General features: G+C 43.7%; 1 protein-coding gene across 1 annotated transcript in view; it reads right to left on the reverse strand.

Moving 5' to 3' along the window:
• Positions 1-6,083: 6,083 nt before the first annotated feature.
• LOC122926726 overlaps positions 6,084-15,456 on the reverse strand; it is a 129,380-nt gene continuing 120,007 nt past the window's right edge. The window contains exons 27-28 of the mRNA XM_044278199.1: positions 7,577-7,633; positions 6,084-6,357 (exon numbers count right to left, since the gene is read on the reverse strand). Of these exons, the coding sequence (XP_044134134.1) occupies positions 6,277-6,357; positions 7,577-7,633 (138 nt within the window). The 3' untranslated portion in view covers positions 6,084-6,276. The remainder of the gene's footprint in view (positions 6,358-7,576; positions 7,634-15,456) is intronic.

Below are 15,456 nucleotides of genomic sequence, written 5' to 3' on the forward strand. Positions count from 1 at the left end.
TAGTATTTAGGCGCTGGGTGACAGGTATGGGTTTAGTGACAGAATTAGACTTGGAAATGCACAGTAGCGGGTGTGTGTGAAGTTATTCTGAATGACCCTATGTGCACCTTGAATATTATATACCCTTTTAGGGATAGATTTCAAATAGCTCTGATATAGCAGGAACCACTTAATTATGAAATTGCTAAATTGGGAATTGTACTTCAACCCAGAACAAAAAATGTGCTTTGACGGACACTAAATAACTTTCCCAGCCACAACAGGACAGCGGTAACGAGAGATTTAGCGGGATATAAATTTGAGGCCTAGTATTTAGGCGCTGGGTGACCGGTATGGATTTAGTGACAGAATTAGACTGGGATATGGCCAAAAAATAACCACACTATTGCTGGTTAAATGCACTTGGTGACGGGCGCAGCTTGCCCCTGATGTAGTATATGGCCAAAAAATGAACAGACTATTGCTGGTTAAATGCACTTGGTGTCACAGCTTGACCAACCACACTAATGAGGGTTAAATGCACTTGGTGACGGGCGCAGCTTGCCCCTGATGTAGTATATGGCCAAAAAATAAACAGACTATTGCTGGTTAAATGCACTTGGTGTGACAGCTTCACCCTGATGTAGGCTTTAGCCAAAAAACAACCACACCATTGAGGGTTAAATGCACTTGGTGACAGGCGCAGCTTGCCCCTGATTTAGTATATGGCCAAAAAATGAACAGACTATTGCTGGTTAAATGCACTTGGTGTGACAGCTTCACCCTGATGTAGGCTTTAGCCAAAAAACAACCACACCATTGAGGGTTAAATGCACTTGGTGACAGGCGCAGCTTGCCCCTGATTTAGTATATGGCCAAAAAATGAACAGACTATTGCTGGTTAAATGCACTTGGTGTGACAGCTTCACCCTGATGTAGGCTTTAGCCAAAAAACAACCACACCATTGAGGGTTAAATGCACTTGGTGACAGGCGTAGCTTGCCCCTGATTTAGTATATGGCCAAAAAATGAACAGACTATTGCTGGTTAAATGCACTTGGTGTGACAGCTTCACCCTGATGTAGGCTTTAGCCAAAAAACAACCACACCATTGAGGGTTAAATGCACTTGGTCGCAGCTTGGATGCACTTGGTCGCAGCACCGCACAAGACACAAAATGGCCGCCGATCACCCCAGAAAAAAGTGACTGACAAACGGTCTGGGCAGCCTAAAAACAGTGAGTGAGCATTTGAATTTCAGCAGCTCAATGATGCACAGCTGCAGATCGATTGATTAATCAAGTGAAGTCCTTTGGAGGAGTTAATCTGCCTAATCTCGCCCTACTGTCGCATCCGCAACCTCTCCCTACGCTAATCAGAGCAGAGTGACGGGCGGCGCTATGTGACTCCAGCTTAAATAGAGGCTGGGTCACATGGTGCTCTGGCCAATCACAGCCATGCCAATAGTAGGCATGGCTGTGACGGCCTCTTGGGGCAAGTAGTATGACGCTTGTTGATTGGCTGCTTTGCAGCCTTTCAAAAAGCGCCAAGAAAGCGTCACAAAAGCGCCAAGAAAGCGACGAACACCGAACCCGAACCCGGACTTTTACGAAAATGTCCGGGTTCGGGTCCGTGTCACGGACACCCCAAAATTCGGTACGAACCCGAACTATACAGTTCGAGTTCGCTCATCCCTACTTACCATCCTTAGAACGGCATTGGGCCCCACCAAATATCGCTGTAAATTATGGCGGCTACTGGGACCTGAGGTAGTTGGTACACTAGGACGTGTGGCTGTGGCAGAACGGCCACATCCTCTCCCAGCACCAGAGGGTCCACTAACACCACCACGACCATGTCCGCGTCCGCGTCCCTTACTAGATGTTTTCCTCATTGTTACCGTTCACCAAATAAGAAAAATATTATTTGGCCCAATGTATTGAATTCAAATTCAGGCCTTTTTTTACAGACACCTAACACTATCTGGCTATCTATTTAGGTACCGTATTACACTAATACAGGCACAGCAGTAACGACAGATTTAGCTCGATATAAATTTGAGGCCTATTATTTAGGATCTGGGTGACAGGTATAGGTTTACTGACAGAATTAGACTTGGAAATGCACAGTAGCGTGTGTGTGAAGTTATTCAGAATGACCCTATGTGCACCTTGAATCCTATATACCCTTTTAGGGATAGATTTAAAATAGCTCTGATACAGCAGAAACCACTAAATTAGGAAATTGCTAAATTGGGAATTGTATTTCAACCCAGAACAAAAACTGTGCTTTGACGGACACTAAATAACTTGACCAGCCACAGCAGTAACGACAGATTTAGCTGGATATAAATTTGAGGCCTAGTATTTAGGCGCTGGGTGACAGGTATACGTTTACTGACAGAATTAGACTGGGATATGGCCAAAAAATAACCACACTATTGATGGTTAAATGCACTTGGTGTGACAGCTTGACCAACCACACTATTGAGGGTTAAATGCACTTGGTGACAGGCTCAGCTTGCCCCTGATGTAGTATATGGCCAAAAAATAACCAGACTATTGATGGTTAAATGCACTTGGTGTGACAGCTTGACCCTGATGTAGGATTTAGCCAAAAAACAACCACACCATTGAGGGTTACATGCACTTGGTGACAGCTTGCCCCTGATGTAGTATATGGCCAAAAAATAACCAGACTATTGATGGTTAAATGCACTTGGTGTGACAGCTTGACCCTGATGTAGGATTTAGCCAAAAAACAACCACACCATTGAGGGTTAAATGCACTTGGTGACAGCTTGCCCCTGATGTAGTATATGGCCAAAAAATAACCAGACTATTGATGGTTAAATGCACTTGGTGTGACAGCTTGACCCTGATGTAGGATTTAGCCAAAAAACAACCACACCATTGAGGGTTAAATGCACTTGGTGGCAGCTTGTGCTGGCGCACCACAAGACACAAAATGGCCGCCGATCACCCCAGAAAAAAGTGACTGAAAAACGCTCTGGGCAGCCTAAAAACAGTGAGCAATTCAATAGCAGCAGTTCAGTCATCCACAGCTGCAGATCGATCTCTGAATGAAGTCTTTTGGAGGAGTTAATCACTGCCTAATCTCGCCCTAACGTCGCAGCTGCAACCTCTCCCTATGCTGATCAGAGCAGAGTGACGGGCGGCGCTATGTGACTCCAGCTTAAATAGAGGCTGGGTCACATGGTGCTCTGGCCAATCACAGCCATGCCAATAGAAGGCATGGCTGTGACGGCCTCTTGGGGCAAGTAGTATGACGCTTGTTGATTGGCTGCTTTGCAGCCTTTCAAAAAGCGCCAAGAAAGCGACGAACACCGAACCCGAACCCAGACTTTTACGAAAATGTCCGGGTTCGGGTCCGTGTCACGGACACCCCACAATTCAGTACGAACCCGAACTATACAGTTCGGGTTCGCTCATCCCTATTGACCACCTTTCCTGATTTGTGCCCTTACCGCCTCAGTTAGATGATCAGCAATGGATGGCTTTCTAGTATTACCCTTGCCGACTTATCTGGACTAGTGAGTGGCTCCTGCCTAATCTGGAAATGATATGGATACAGTAATTGTCAGACCTTTTCCCACAACACCTTGACAGCTTCATAGTCCTACTGGTTGTAAGTTGAAATTCTTTTCAGATTCTTAGCGGACCTTGCATAATGCAGTGGATCAGTTTCTCCTCCACCAGATTACTGTATAGTGTACAGATGATGTCTCTCAGAACAGAGAGAAACTCTATGTAGTCATGAGGGAAGATAGGACTGGGACATTACAAGCCTGTGGGATTGCAAATGCAATATTGGGCTATAAACAATCCTTTAATAGCTGTTAGCATTTGGCTGATGGCTATCTCTCCTGACCCCATTCACACTGGCCTCAGCTGAGCTCTATTTTCAGTGAGACAGGAAGAAAGCCGCTACTGGACACCTTTGGCGGCTTATCTTCCAAGACAACAAGAGAATGGCATGCTGAAATTCAAGAAGCTCTCCATACACATTAGTGGTTTGATCAACAATGCTCTGTGTGTATGGCGACCTTAACATGAGCTGTAACTCTGGATCAGTACTGGTATATAGTTCTACACAGAATGTCATATTTGACATCTCTATATTGATGAATGGCATGAAATAGAGCTATATTTTCATATTTCATATTCAACTTCTGGTCTCATTCACTTGAATGGGGCAAATAGTTGTAATTGCACTGCACTGCCGCAACAAAGGAGAGAACATGCAAGGAAACTTTAAAGAGAAAGCAGAACCTCGCACAAGCTATGGGACCCGTTTAAACAGTTAATTAGCAGTGATGCCAGAAGTCGGAACAAGGCTGATCTGATATCGATGACCTGTCCTGAGGATAAGGCATTGATATTAATCCACAGCACAACCCCTTTAGTCTGTGTTATGGATTGAGCTTCCATGACTGAGCAGACGTACACAGGTTGGAGATCGTAATAGACAATGCAGAGCAACGGCATGCGTCGTAAGAGCTCTGCCACCATTAAAAAAATACTACAATATCTTCATGACGTTTATTGTATGCACATTCTCTCAGATTTTCAATCGTCTTATGATATCATATTCCATATACACACAATAAATATAATGTCTTGGCGGGAAGTAAGAAGTCCTCTTCATAATTATCTATTTTACTCAGTTATATAGCACTGACATATTCCGCAGCACTTTACAGACATTCGCATTACTCACTGTCCCCAGTGAAGCTCACAATCTAAGTTCCCTCGCAGTATGTCTTTGGAATGTGGGATGAAGCCGGAGTACCCGGAGGAAACCCACACAAACATGGGGAGAACATACAAACTCTCTGCATAGGTATGTAAGGCATGGGTCAGCAACCTCCGGCACTCCAGCTGCTGTGAAACTACAATTCCCAGAGTGCGCAATTGCTCAGCTGTTCTTGTAAGTCCCATAGAAGTGAAAGAAGGATTTTGAGAGTGGTAGTTTCAGAACACAGAACAGCCAGAGGTTGCTGATCCCTGCTGTAAGGCATAAGTGCTAACAACTGCACCACTAAATATCACCCTACACACAGTAAAAACTGGAGATCTCCTAAATCCAGGCAGAGAGGCCAGAACACTCCCATGTGAGTGACGCTTCTATCAGGAGACCTCTTGAATAGTCTCAGTGCCTTGAGTAAACCTGAGGGAGTGTACAGCATTGATATGGAATCTTGCAGATGATGTAGGTAGGTTATGTATACTGTAACGGAACGCATGGCACCCCGACCGGGTACCTCCGTCGATAGATGCTCCTAGTGCTTTACGAGGACTCCAGGCAGTCCACTTGACACCGTACGTACGCACTGCAGATCCCACGAACCGCCGCAGCTTGGTTGGGGTCTCACCATCCTCCACCCACGCTGGACCCAAGACCGGGCTACAGCTTCTAGTGGGTGAACCTCTCCTACATCCAGAGAGCAGGAACCATGAACAAGCTCTTACAAGAGCTTATACTCAGGGGAGTATTGTGATATAGCAATCCCCAAGAGTGTAGTTATCGTATTCCCCAAACATGAGCCAAAACTTCATGAAGTTATAAAAGCAGCAACACTTTATTGAGGGCTACCCGCCCGTATTTATGCAGGACCCCATCTGGTGGCCACGCCCCTAGGGGACCAGAAGGAAGACTGTGACACAGGACAGATATGTAGCAATTCAGGATACACAGACAAAACACATCCCCACAATGCATCATGGTTTCCTCCTCTGTGCCCTGGAGACACCCGAGGAGCAATTCAATTGTCTCTCAGGACAAAGGGAAATCGCCAATACACATGTGGAGACAACAGGACAGACATCACCATTTAAACACACAATGGGACAATGGCACAATGGGACAATAGAAACACACCCAGCATTTTCCTCCCCTCTGTCTAGGAGATAATTGAGTCAATTTCTGTATCTACTCAACTATCTTCTAAGCTGAAAAGTTACACTTCTTATAAATTGTTACAACTTTGTGAGTTTACATTGTACATACATATAACTTATATCCATTTAACCAGTATAACTTGGGGACAAACCTATCCAAAATTCACTTGAATAGGTTCAGGGGTTTAAAAGTTAGTAAAAGTATCTTAAAGGGCCGTAATCCTGAGGCAAGAGGCTGGTAAACAGGCCTCTCCAAAACCCAGTGGTGAGGTTGGTTTCGCCACATATACAGTATATACATCCAGGTGTCCTGTTCTTTCACATTGCTGAAAAACCTCTCGATATGTTATTGGAGATCACTGTCCTTTTCATTCTCTCTAGTTTCTTAATTTACTCAACACTTTCTTCTTGGCTCTCTTCATGTGAAATATCATTTTTGCCATTTCATCTGAAAAAGTCTACAATACAAAGAATTATCATGTCAAATTCAAGAACTGTGAATTCAGTACATCATGTGCTGATCCATCTTTCCACTGACATCTTATATTGTGTTCCACATTGGTGTTTCCTGACCCCATGGGTCAGCAGTCTACTGAACAGAGACTACTCCAAGAGGTCGTAATTTTATTTCTTGGGACAACTTTTTTAACTTTAGTTTGTTATGGACAGAGAATCATTTTACAGGACAGAGATTCTCTTTTGGATTATAGATTTTATAACAGGATAAAATATTACAGTATACAATATCTATACAGTTACTAAAGCAACAAGTAAAATACTTGAATCAATAGTGAAAGCAAACTAATGTACTTTATTGTTGAAGCAGACTAAGGCCTCTTTCACACTTGCGTTGTCCGGATCCGTTTGTACTCCATTTGCTGGAATTATACACCGGATCCGGAAAATGCAAGTGAACTGAAAGCATTTGAAGACGGATCCGTCTTCAAAATGCGTTCAGTGTTACTATGGCAGCCAGGACGCTATTAAAGTCCTGGTTGCCATAGTAGTAGTGGGGAGCGGGGGAGCAGTATACTTACCCTCCGTGCGGCTCCCGGGGCGCTCCAGAATGATTTCAGAGCGCCCCATGCGCATGGATGACGTGTCCATGTGATCGACTCATCCATGCGCGTGGGGCGCCCTGACGTCACTCTGAAGCGCCCCGGGAGCCGCACGGATGGTAAGTATACTGCTCCCCCGCTTCCCACTACACTTTACCATGGCTGCCAGGACTTTAGCGTCCTGGCAGCCATGGTAACCATTCAGAAAAAGCTAAACGTCGGATCCGGCAATGCGCCGAAACGATGTTTAGCTTAAGGCCGGATCCGGATTAATGCCTTTCAATGGGCATTAATTCCGGATCCGGCCTTGCGGCAAGTGTTCAGGATTTTTGGCCGGAGCAAAAAGCGCAGCATGCTGCGGTATTTTCTCCGGCCAAAAAACATTCCGATCCTGAACTGAAGACATCCTGATGCATCCTGAACGGATTTCTCTCCATTCAGAATCCATGGGGATAATCCTGATCAGGATTCTTCCGGAATAGAGCCCCGACGACGGAACTCTATGCCGGAAGAAAAGAACGCAAGTGTGAAAGAGCCCTAAGAAGATAATTTAACATGTTTTCTAGGCAGAGATGTTATTCTGGGAAGCATAGAGTATTTGTTTTTGTCTATGACTTACCTTCACTACAGGAGTTTCTATGTGGCTATCCTGCCCAGTTTTCTTTGACAAGTTCTCCTAAAAAAAGAACAAAGAGAAAGTTGAATAAAAGATAAATGGGGCTTTGGTTTATTTGACAGACTGGCAAATGTGCTGTCACCCTCTGTGTCAATGGTCAAGATGAACAACAGACCTCATATAATATTGCTTCAAGGGATTGTGCAGTCATATAAAACTATATAGACATAATTATATTATCATTAAAAAAAATCACTTAATAATATAGTGTTTCCTGCTTGGGCTACAACTCCCCTTTCTGACCCCCAATCATGTGATCACAATTATCTGACATACACTGAATCGGCATGATGTTCTCTCTACCAATCCTATGATTTCCTGCAGTTGTAACCCCACCCACTTAGATGGAGCATACTAGTCCTTTGAAGTTAGCTAAGCATCCTGCTAGTTGGAGTACAAGCATCAGGATATATGGATATTTGTCCTGATTGCTACTATGCAAAGCCATCAACTGCCTACTTTATTTCACTTTGGAAGGTTAACTTTCACTTTGAAACCAGACATACTGCCTGGTAGGGCTCATAATGCTGATTTAAACCATACCTTTCTTTTTTCTGCATGTTAAACAGCTTCAGAGATAGCTCAGTTTTTATTCATATGCAAAGGAGCAAGTTGGAGCACTAGGGGGCAGGGCTAAATCCTTGGAGCACTGTTTTTGTAACACCCCCTTTGCTTTGCACACTCCCGCTTCCCTTGATTGACAGGGTTAGACATCAGCATGGTGATGGCAGGGCTGTGTCCTAGCATGTACATATTATATACACTATGTACTGTAGCCGTACCAAAATGAGAAGAGTGGATTTATATGCTTAGAAAGTTAATATACATATTACTGCTTTATTCACTAGCACAATATATGATTATGATGAAACTAATAATATGTGTTAGCTTTCTAAATATAGAGAAAACACAATCCTCAATATGATAAGGCTTTAGCCTGGAGGTAAGTGGCCCCCCTCAAATGTAGAGATCCCAGGTTTGAATCTTGGGAGAGGCTTTCACATATTTTTGTTCAGATATTTTTCTCCCTCATTTAACCCATAATAAAATTCTATAGGCTCATCATATTGAGAATAATGTTTTTATGCATAGAAAGCTAATGCATATTGCTAGTTTCTTTATAATTATATATTGTGCCTGTGAATAAACCAGGTTTAGGTTTTTAAGCATACAAAAACACTATTTCCAACATAGTAATGCTATAGCCTTTTATTATGGGTTAAATGAGAATGAAAAAAGTGAACAAAAAGAAAACATAAAAATCCACTCTTCTACTTATGGTAAGGCTATAGTATGTAGAGTATATGATATATACATGTTAGAACACAGCTCTGCCCTCCTCATGCTGATGTCTAGACCTATCAATAGAGGGGAGGGGAGTGTGCAGAGGGAAGGGGGTGTTAAAAAGGCAGTGCTCAAAGGATTCATCCCTTCCTCCTGGTGCTCCAACTTGATCATTTGCATCTGAATAAAAATGCAGATATCACTGCAGCTGTTTTGCCTGCAGACAAATGAAAGGTATTGCTTTAATCAGCATGATGAGGCCGGGTTTGAATCAGGTTGATTATGCTGACAGAGCCTCTTTAATACTAATACTGAGATACTGTATAACTTTCTACCTATGCAAAGTTTTGTAGAGCGAAAAAGAGACACACTATATCTTCTGACTGTCTGGATTTGCCCTGTTTAAGTCTGAAGACTTGCTTACATCTAGAAAAACTTCTTATTTATTCCCATAGACTTGCATTGAAGCTGTATACAAATCTATAACAAACTAAATTGTAATATTGCTTTTGTTTAGGGGGTGTTTATCCAATCCTCCCCCCTCCCACTAGAAGATTCTAGTTCAGCTAAAAACTGTATATATGGTGAGCAGTCAGAGTCCCTAATTGTCTGCAGATAGGGACTAGTGCTCAGTAGAAGAGACTCTGCCAGACTGCAGGAGTTACCAGAAGACGAAGCTGAGGTGGGGGGTGCTGAGCCACAGACCAAGGGTTAGCAGCCTTTTGACCAGGGCTCCAGTGCTTACTGCATTGGTATTATATTTTTATGGGGGAAGAGGGGGGGTGCAGATGTCTTGGGGCTTGTGCCCCTGATCTTTTTTTTTTTTTTTACGCTAGTAACACCCCTGCTGGCCATCCTAGTCATACCGCATCAATGTACAGCATATAGCCATGGTCTCATTACTGTAGATCAGAAAGGGGAGCTGAAGCACAAACTGAAAACACTTTAATATTAGTGAATACATTTTTTATGATAAAAATATTATGATTTATGGGGCAGAGCTTGGCTGCTTGATGTAATGGACGTGTGAGCTTGCAGCTCCGTCTCAGCGCACCCCAGGGCCGCCAAAAAAACAACAATCAAAAGCCACACAATGGTTAAAAGCTCCAAAGAGAGGACCAGGGACCCTCCAGGCTCCCCTAAAAAGAATACCAGCCAGATAAACCTGTAGAAATGCTGGAAAAAGCAGAGCTTGCTGGGGACGGGTGATTCCTCCAAGATGGCGACCGCAGTTGCATGCGCGGGAGAACATGTGGCAGACTCAGCATCTGCCTCTGCCCCTATCACCAAAGCCTTCCTAAGAAAGACCATCTTGCAAGCCATGAGGCCAGTAATGGAAGAACTTGCCAACATAAAAGCAGACTTAAAAAACATATTGGCCACAGAGTGGAAGACCTGGAAACAACACACTCCAACATAGTCTCTTTTTCAAAAGCAGTGGCTGCCCGTTCATCGCAATAAGCTGAGTACATCAACAAAGCCCTGTTCCTTTTAGAGAATGAAGAATATCGCAGCAGGAAAAAAAATATCAGGATCAAGGGCTTACTGGAGCACATTGCGCCAGAAGAGATATTTCATGACCTGCTGGGGCCAGAAAGAGCTGCAGGAATAGTGGTAGAACGTATCCATAGAGCTCTGCGCCCAAAACAGGGCGAACCTCCACGAGATATAATATGTGGGCTGCTCTCCTATGTGGACACATCTCAAATTCTCACAGCAGCCAGAGAAAAGCATCCAATTGTATATGCGGAATCCATACTCCATTTCTATCAGGACCTTTCTCCAGCAACACTCGCAAAGAGGAGAATTCTGAGACCACTTCTGGAGATCCTGAGAGACACAAATATTCAGTATTCATAGCTGTTTCCTTTTGGGCTAGCAGTATGGCATAAAGGCCGAAAAAAGGCGGTCAACTCTCCGCCTGACCTAGAAAAGCTGTGGGCAGCTCTGGAAATACTGCCCTTACAGATACCATCATGGATGCCGGTATTTCTGGACCAAGAAACCTTCCCCCGCTCCCGACAGTGGTCGATTAGAAAACGGCCTCCAGGGACATGGGTCCAAAAGAGAAAAGAAGATTCTCCAAGGCCGCAATCCCAACTACCTGACTTTCACAACCACCCAAGTTGATTTTACTGCATCCATGAAGAGAGGACTAACCACATCTTCTACTAATCCACAGATTTGGGGTCAACGACCCTACTAATCATTAACCTTTTGCTATAGACCCACACGTACGTGAGTGCAATGGTTCAGTGTTATTTGCATTTTCAGACGTTAGCTCTTTACAGTTGTTGAGTTGTTCTTGGTGTGCAGTGTTCAAAGAGAGGCAGATTCTAGTCTGGTCGCAGAAAAAAAGAGGTTCTCCCCCCCTCCCCTCCCCTCACCCCCTTTAGCTGTAGAGGGAGACCTCTAATGTCCAGGCCATTTGTTGTTAAAGTGCAAGTCATGTTATACATGACAAAGATAGCCCTGAATCAACCATCCCCCACCCCATCCCCTCCAATCTCTCTTACTTAGCTTTCACCTTCCAAGACCGCTTACTTCCCTTTGGGTGGCGCTGGGGTGCGCGACATGCACAGGTGTTACCTTGCCCCCACCCACCCACTTGATTTGTCTCTGCCCAGTTGGAGAGAGCAGTGGGTGGAGACTCTATTGAGTCAGTGTGTCCTAGCAGGCAGGACACATATAGTTCAGCACATTTTTCATATTTACTTAGTATAGGATTGTATACTAGTTATCTTTGAATTGTCGTCCGTTTAGAAATATTTGTAATTGCCCCTTGTCTCGTCTTGTCTAGTCTGACCCTCACCCGTGTCTGAACATACCCATATCCCCTGCCATCCATCCATCTCACGACACAGTTGCATATTGTTCAGTGTGTCTCCCAAGCTAAATATATCCACTAGTACTAGGATCCCTAGCTAAGATTTCACATTTGCTGTGAGCTTCCTATGACAAGCATTACAATCACAACCTTGAATATAAAGGGATTAAACTCACCTAACAAAAGACACCACACCATCTTCCTACTTCGCAAGCTCAAAACTAGAATTGTGTTTTTGCAAGAAACCCACTTCAAAAAGTTTAGAATACCTAAACTTCCCACCCATTATTTCAGCCAATGGCTCCATAGCTGCCAAGAGTCTCTGCGCACAAAAGAAGTTTCAATTGCTTTCCATAAAGACATCCTGTTCCAGATTTCACAACAATTCTCAGATGCTGATGGGCAGTTACTCTTTCTAAAAGGATCCATCGCATCTGAGAAATACACCTTCGCAAATTTGTATGTCCCTAAGAAAAAGCTAATTCCATGGCTACTGCAATCCCTGGAAGATCAAAAAATATTCAGGTGGGGACTTAAACCTAGTACTAAACCCCCTGCTGGATTCCTCCTCACGACGCTCCAGTATTTCGCAGAACGCAATTAGCAAACTTCATGCCAAACTAAGAGAGGTAGGCTTAACTGATATACAAATGTCACATGGTTAGCACTCCTTTTTTCTGAGATTTGAGTTTGGTTATCTAATCTAAGCAAACTACTTAAATTGCTTTTCAATGGCTTTTGTTTCAAGATAATTAAATGAGTTGAAATTTGAGTTAACAGCGGGAGTGCTAACCATGGTACGTGTGTATGGAGGCAACTCCACCCCCAGACAAAAACACCTTCAAATCTTTGGTACACAACTCTTTCCAGAGATTAGATCACCTTCTAGCCACCAAACCAGTTTTGTTACAGACCAGCTCAGCCTCCATTGGTAGAATCACCATCTCAGACCACGCCCAGTGCTCTTTCACAATGTCTATGAATCAATTACCTAAAAAAGAATGGTCATGGAGATTAAATGAATCTCTTCTTAGCGACAAAATATCCCATCAGGAAATAGACAAACTGCTCAGGGAGTACTTTGAATTAAACTCAGTGGAAGAGACAGAACCCCGATGGTCTGGGAGGCGCACAAAGTTTACATAAAAGGTATGTTCCAAACTAAAAAAACATAAACAGAAAGAAATTGATAGCATTCTACAACATATTGCGGCGGTGGCAAAAAAACCAAAACACTTCAAAGCACTCCTACTCCAGGAGGATCTGGTGACCCTGAGAGTAAAACTCAAATCCTACTTTTCAGCTCGGGCATCTAAGCAGTTCCTATACAGTACTTCAAACATCTCATATATGCACACAGGGATAAAGGGGGAAGGTTGATGACTTCCCTCATTAAAAAGGCTAGAGCCAAAGCTTTTATCCACAAAATTAAGGATGGCTCGGGTAAAACAGTGACGTCCACAGTAGAGATTGCGAAAGCTATCCATCACTTTTATTCTAAATTGTATAACTTAAACGAAAAAGAAAATGCGGACACCAATGCCAAAATCTCAGAAAACGCAGAAATTCCTCCACTCCTTAAAATTTCCTTCCTTATCACCCGCAGTAGCGGCTAATCTGTCCTCCCAATTTTCCGAAGCAGAAGTCAAAGAGGTTATATGGAGCTTCTCCCCTAAAAAGAGCCAAGGCCCAGATGGCTTCCCCTTACATTACTTTAAAACATTTCACGAGATGCCAATTCCCCAATTGACGAGGGTTTGCAATGACCTTCTCTCGGGTGGAGCTCTCCCTAGACAGGCTCAAGAAGCCCTGATCAAGCTGATTCCCAAGAAAGGGAAGGACCTCACAGAGTGTGGAAGTAATAGGCCAATTTCCTTATTGAATCAGGACCTGAAAATTTTGGCTAAATTACTTGCCAACAGGATTAAATCCGTTATCCCCACTTTGGTAGGGCCTGAACAGGTAGGGTTTATTCAAGGGAGAGAAGGGAAGACCAACACGTCCAGGCTATTCCATGTCATTCACAAAGCCAAATTACCACTGGTTCTTCTCGGCATTGACACCGAGAAGGCTTTTGGTAGAGTTAAGTGGACGTTTATGGAAGCTACGTTACTCAAATTTTCTTTTCCGCAACCATTGATACATGCGATCCTCGCGCTATATCAAGCCCCTCATGCACGTCTTAACATAAATGGCACACCTTCACCCGTATTTGAGATCACAAACGAAACCAGGCAGGGATGCCCGCTCTTCCCCGCCCTATTCGTTCTTGTAATAGAAATTTACTCCAGATGATTAGACAGCGAGATAGCATCAAAGGAGTACCTATGGGGGCCAGACAACTAAAATTCCTAACTTTTGCAGATGACCTGCTGTTCTTAACAACACACCCATCAGATAGTCTCCCTGAGATTGCACAAGCACTGAGCGACTTCGGATTTATTTCTAACTACAAAGTCAACTCTACCAAGTCGGAGGTCCTAAATATATCAGCCCCGCAAAATGTGATTCAGGATCTGAAATCTATCACAAACTTTGCGTGGGCTTCCTCATCAATTAAAATTTTTAGGGGTTCGTCAATCTAGAGACCTCACGGAGCTTTACCACTTTAATTACTCACTTTTACTTGTAGAGATTACAAAACTATTGAAATCCTATGAGAAAATTTGGATCTCCTGGCTTGTTAGACGAAACCTGCTGAAAACATATATAATGCCAAAAGTGCTATATATTATGCAGATGGTGCCTATACACCTTCCCTCCGCCTTTTTCACCTCTATCAGAAACCTCTTCTCTAAATTCCTAAGGAATAACAAGAGACCTCAACTAGCTCACTCCCTGATGGTCAAGAAGAGGGAAGCGGGTGCTCTGGGTATTCTGGATGTTTTCTCATATTACAAAGCAATTCAGCTGAACAGATGGTCACAGCTGCTGGCCCCAGTAGGAGAACCAGATCCCTATGCAATATCCTCCGTGAGGGAAAAACACACAGAATTGAGGAGCCTATGGTTCCCTAGCGCCAGATCTAGAATGGATAACAAAAGCAATCCTATCTTATCAGGCCCAATGGAAGTGTGGAGTTTGACAGCCCACTCCCTTGCTCCGCAACCTTCTCCTCTCTCTCCAATGTCCCTACTACTGGTCTTAAGTGCCTCCCCGGAAGCAGCCAAGGTGGACATATGGCGTTTCTTAACTAATTGGAAAATGGGGGCTGAACTTAGAAATAGAGCAGCCCCCACACTCAAAGCTCAAGTCATTTCTACCACTAGATACTCCTGGAGTTACCAAATCCTTCTATTACGCACACTTTAAATGCATATGCTCCAAGTTCCTAGCGGTGGGGACCCCAGTGAGGGATCTCACAGTCTTTGAACAACTGTTGCTGTCTGAACCCAATTCTAGGAAAATCTCTTATTTATACCATCATTGTATTTTGAAGAACACTATCTCTAAACCGGCTTTCTTGAGCTCTTGGGAAAAAGAACTGGGGTTAAATCTCTCAGAGTCAGAGACAAGATTTGTCCTGCAACACTCGCAAGGATTCTCGCGATGTGTGCGCCTGCAGGAAATTCATTATAAGCTTCTGTGTAGGTGGTATAAAACAACTGAATTCCTCTTCCAGCGCAATGTCTCTGACTCGGACAGATGCTGGAGGTGTCAGAAAGTAGAAAGTAAAAGGATCTTACTTGCACAAATGGTGGGACTGCGAAGC

This window comes from Bufo gargarizans, chromosome 2, assembly GCF_014858855.1.
Source record: "Bufo gargarizans isolate SCDJY-AF-19 chromosome 2, ASM1485885v1, whole genome shotgun sequence".
NCBI classification, from domain to species: domain Eukaryota; kingdom Metazoa; phylum Chordata; class Amphibia; order Anura; family Bufonidae; genus Bufo; species Bufo gargarizans.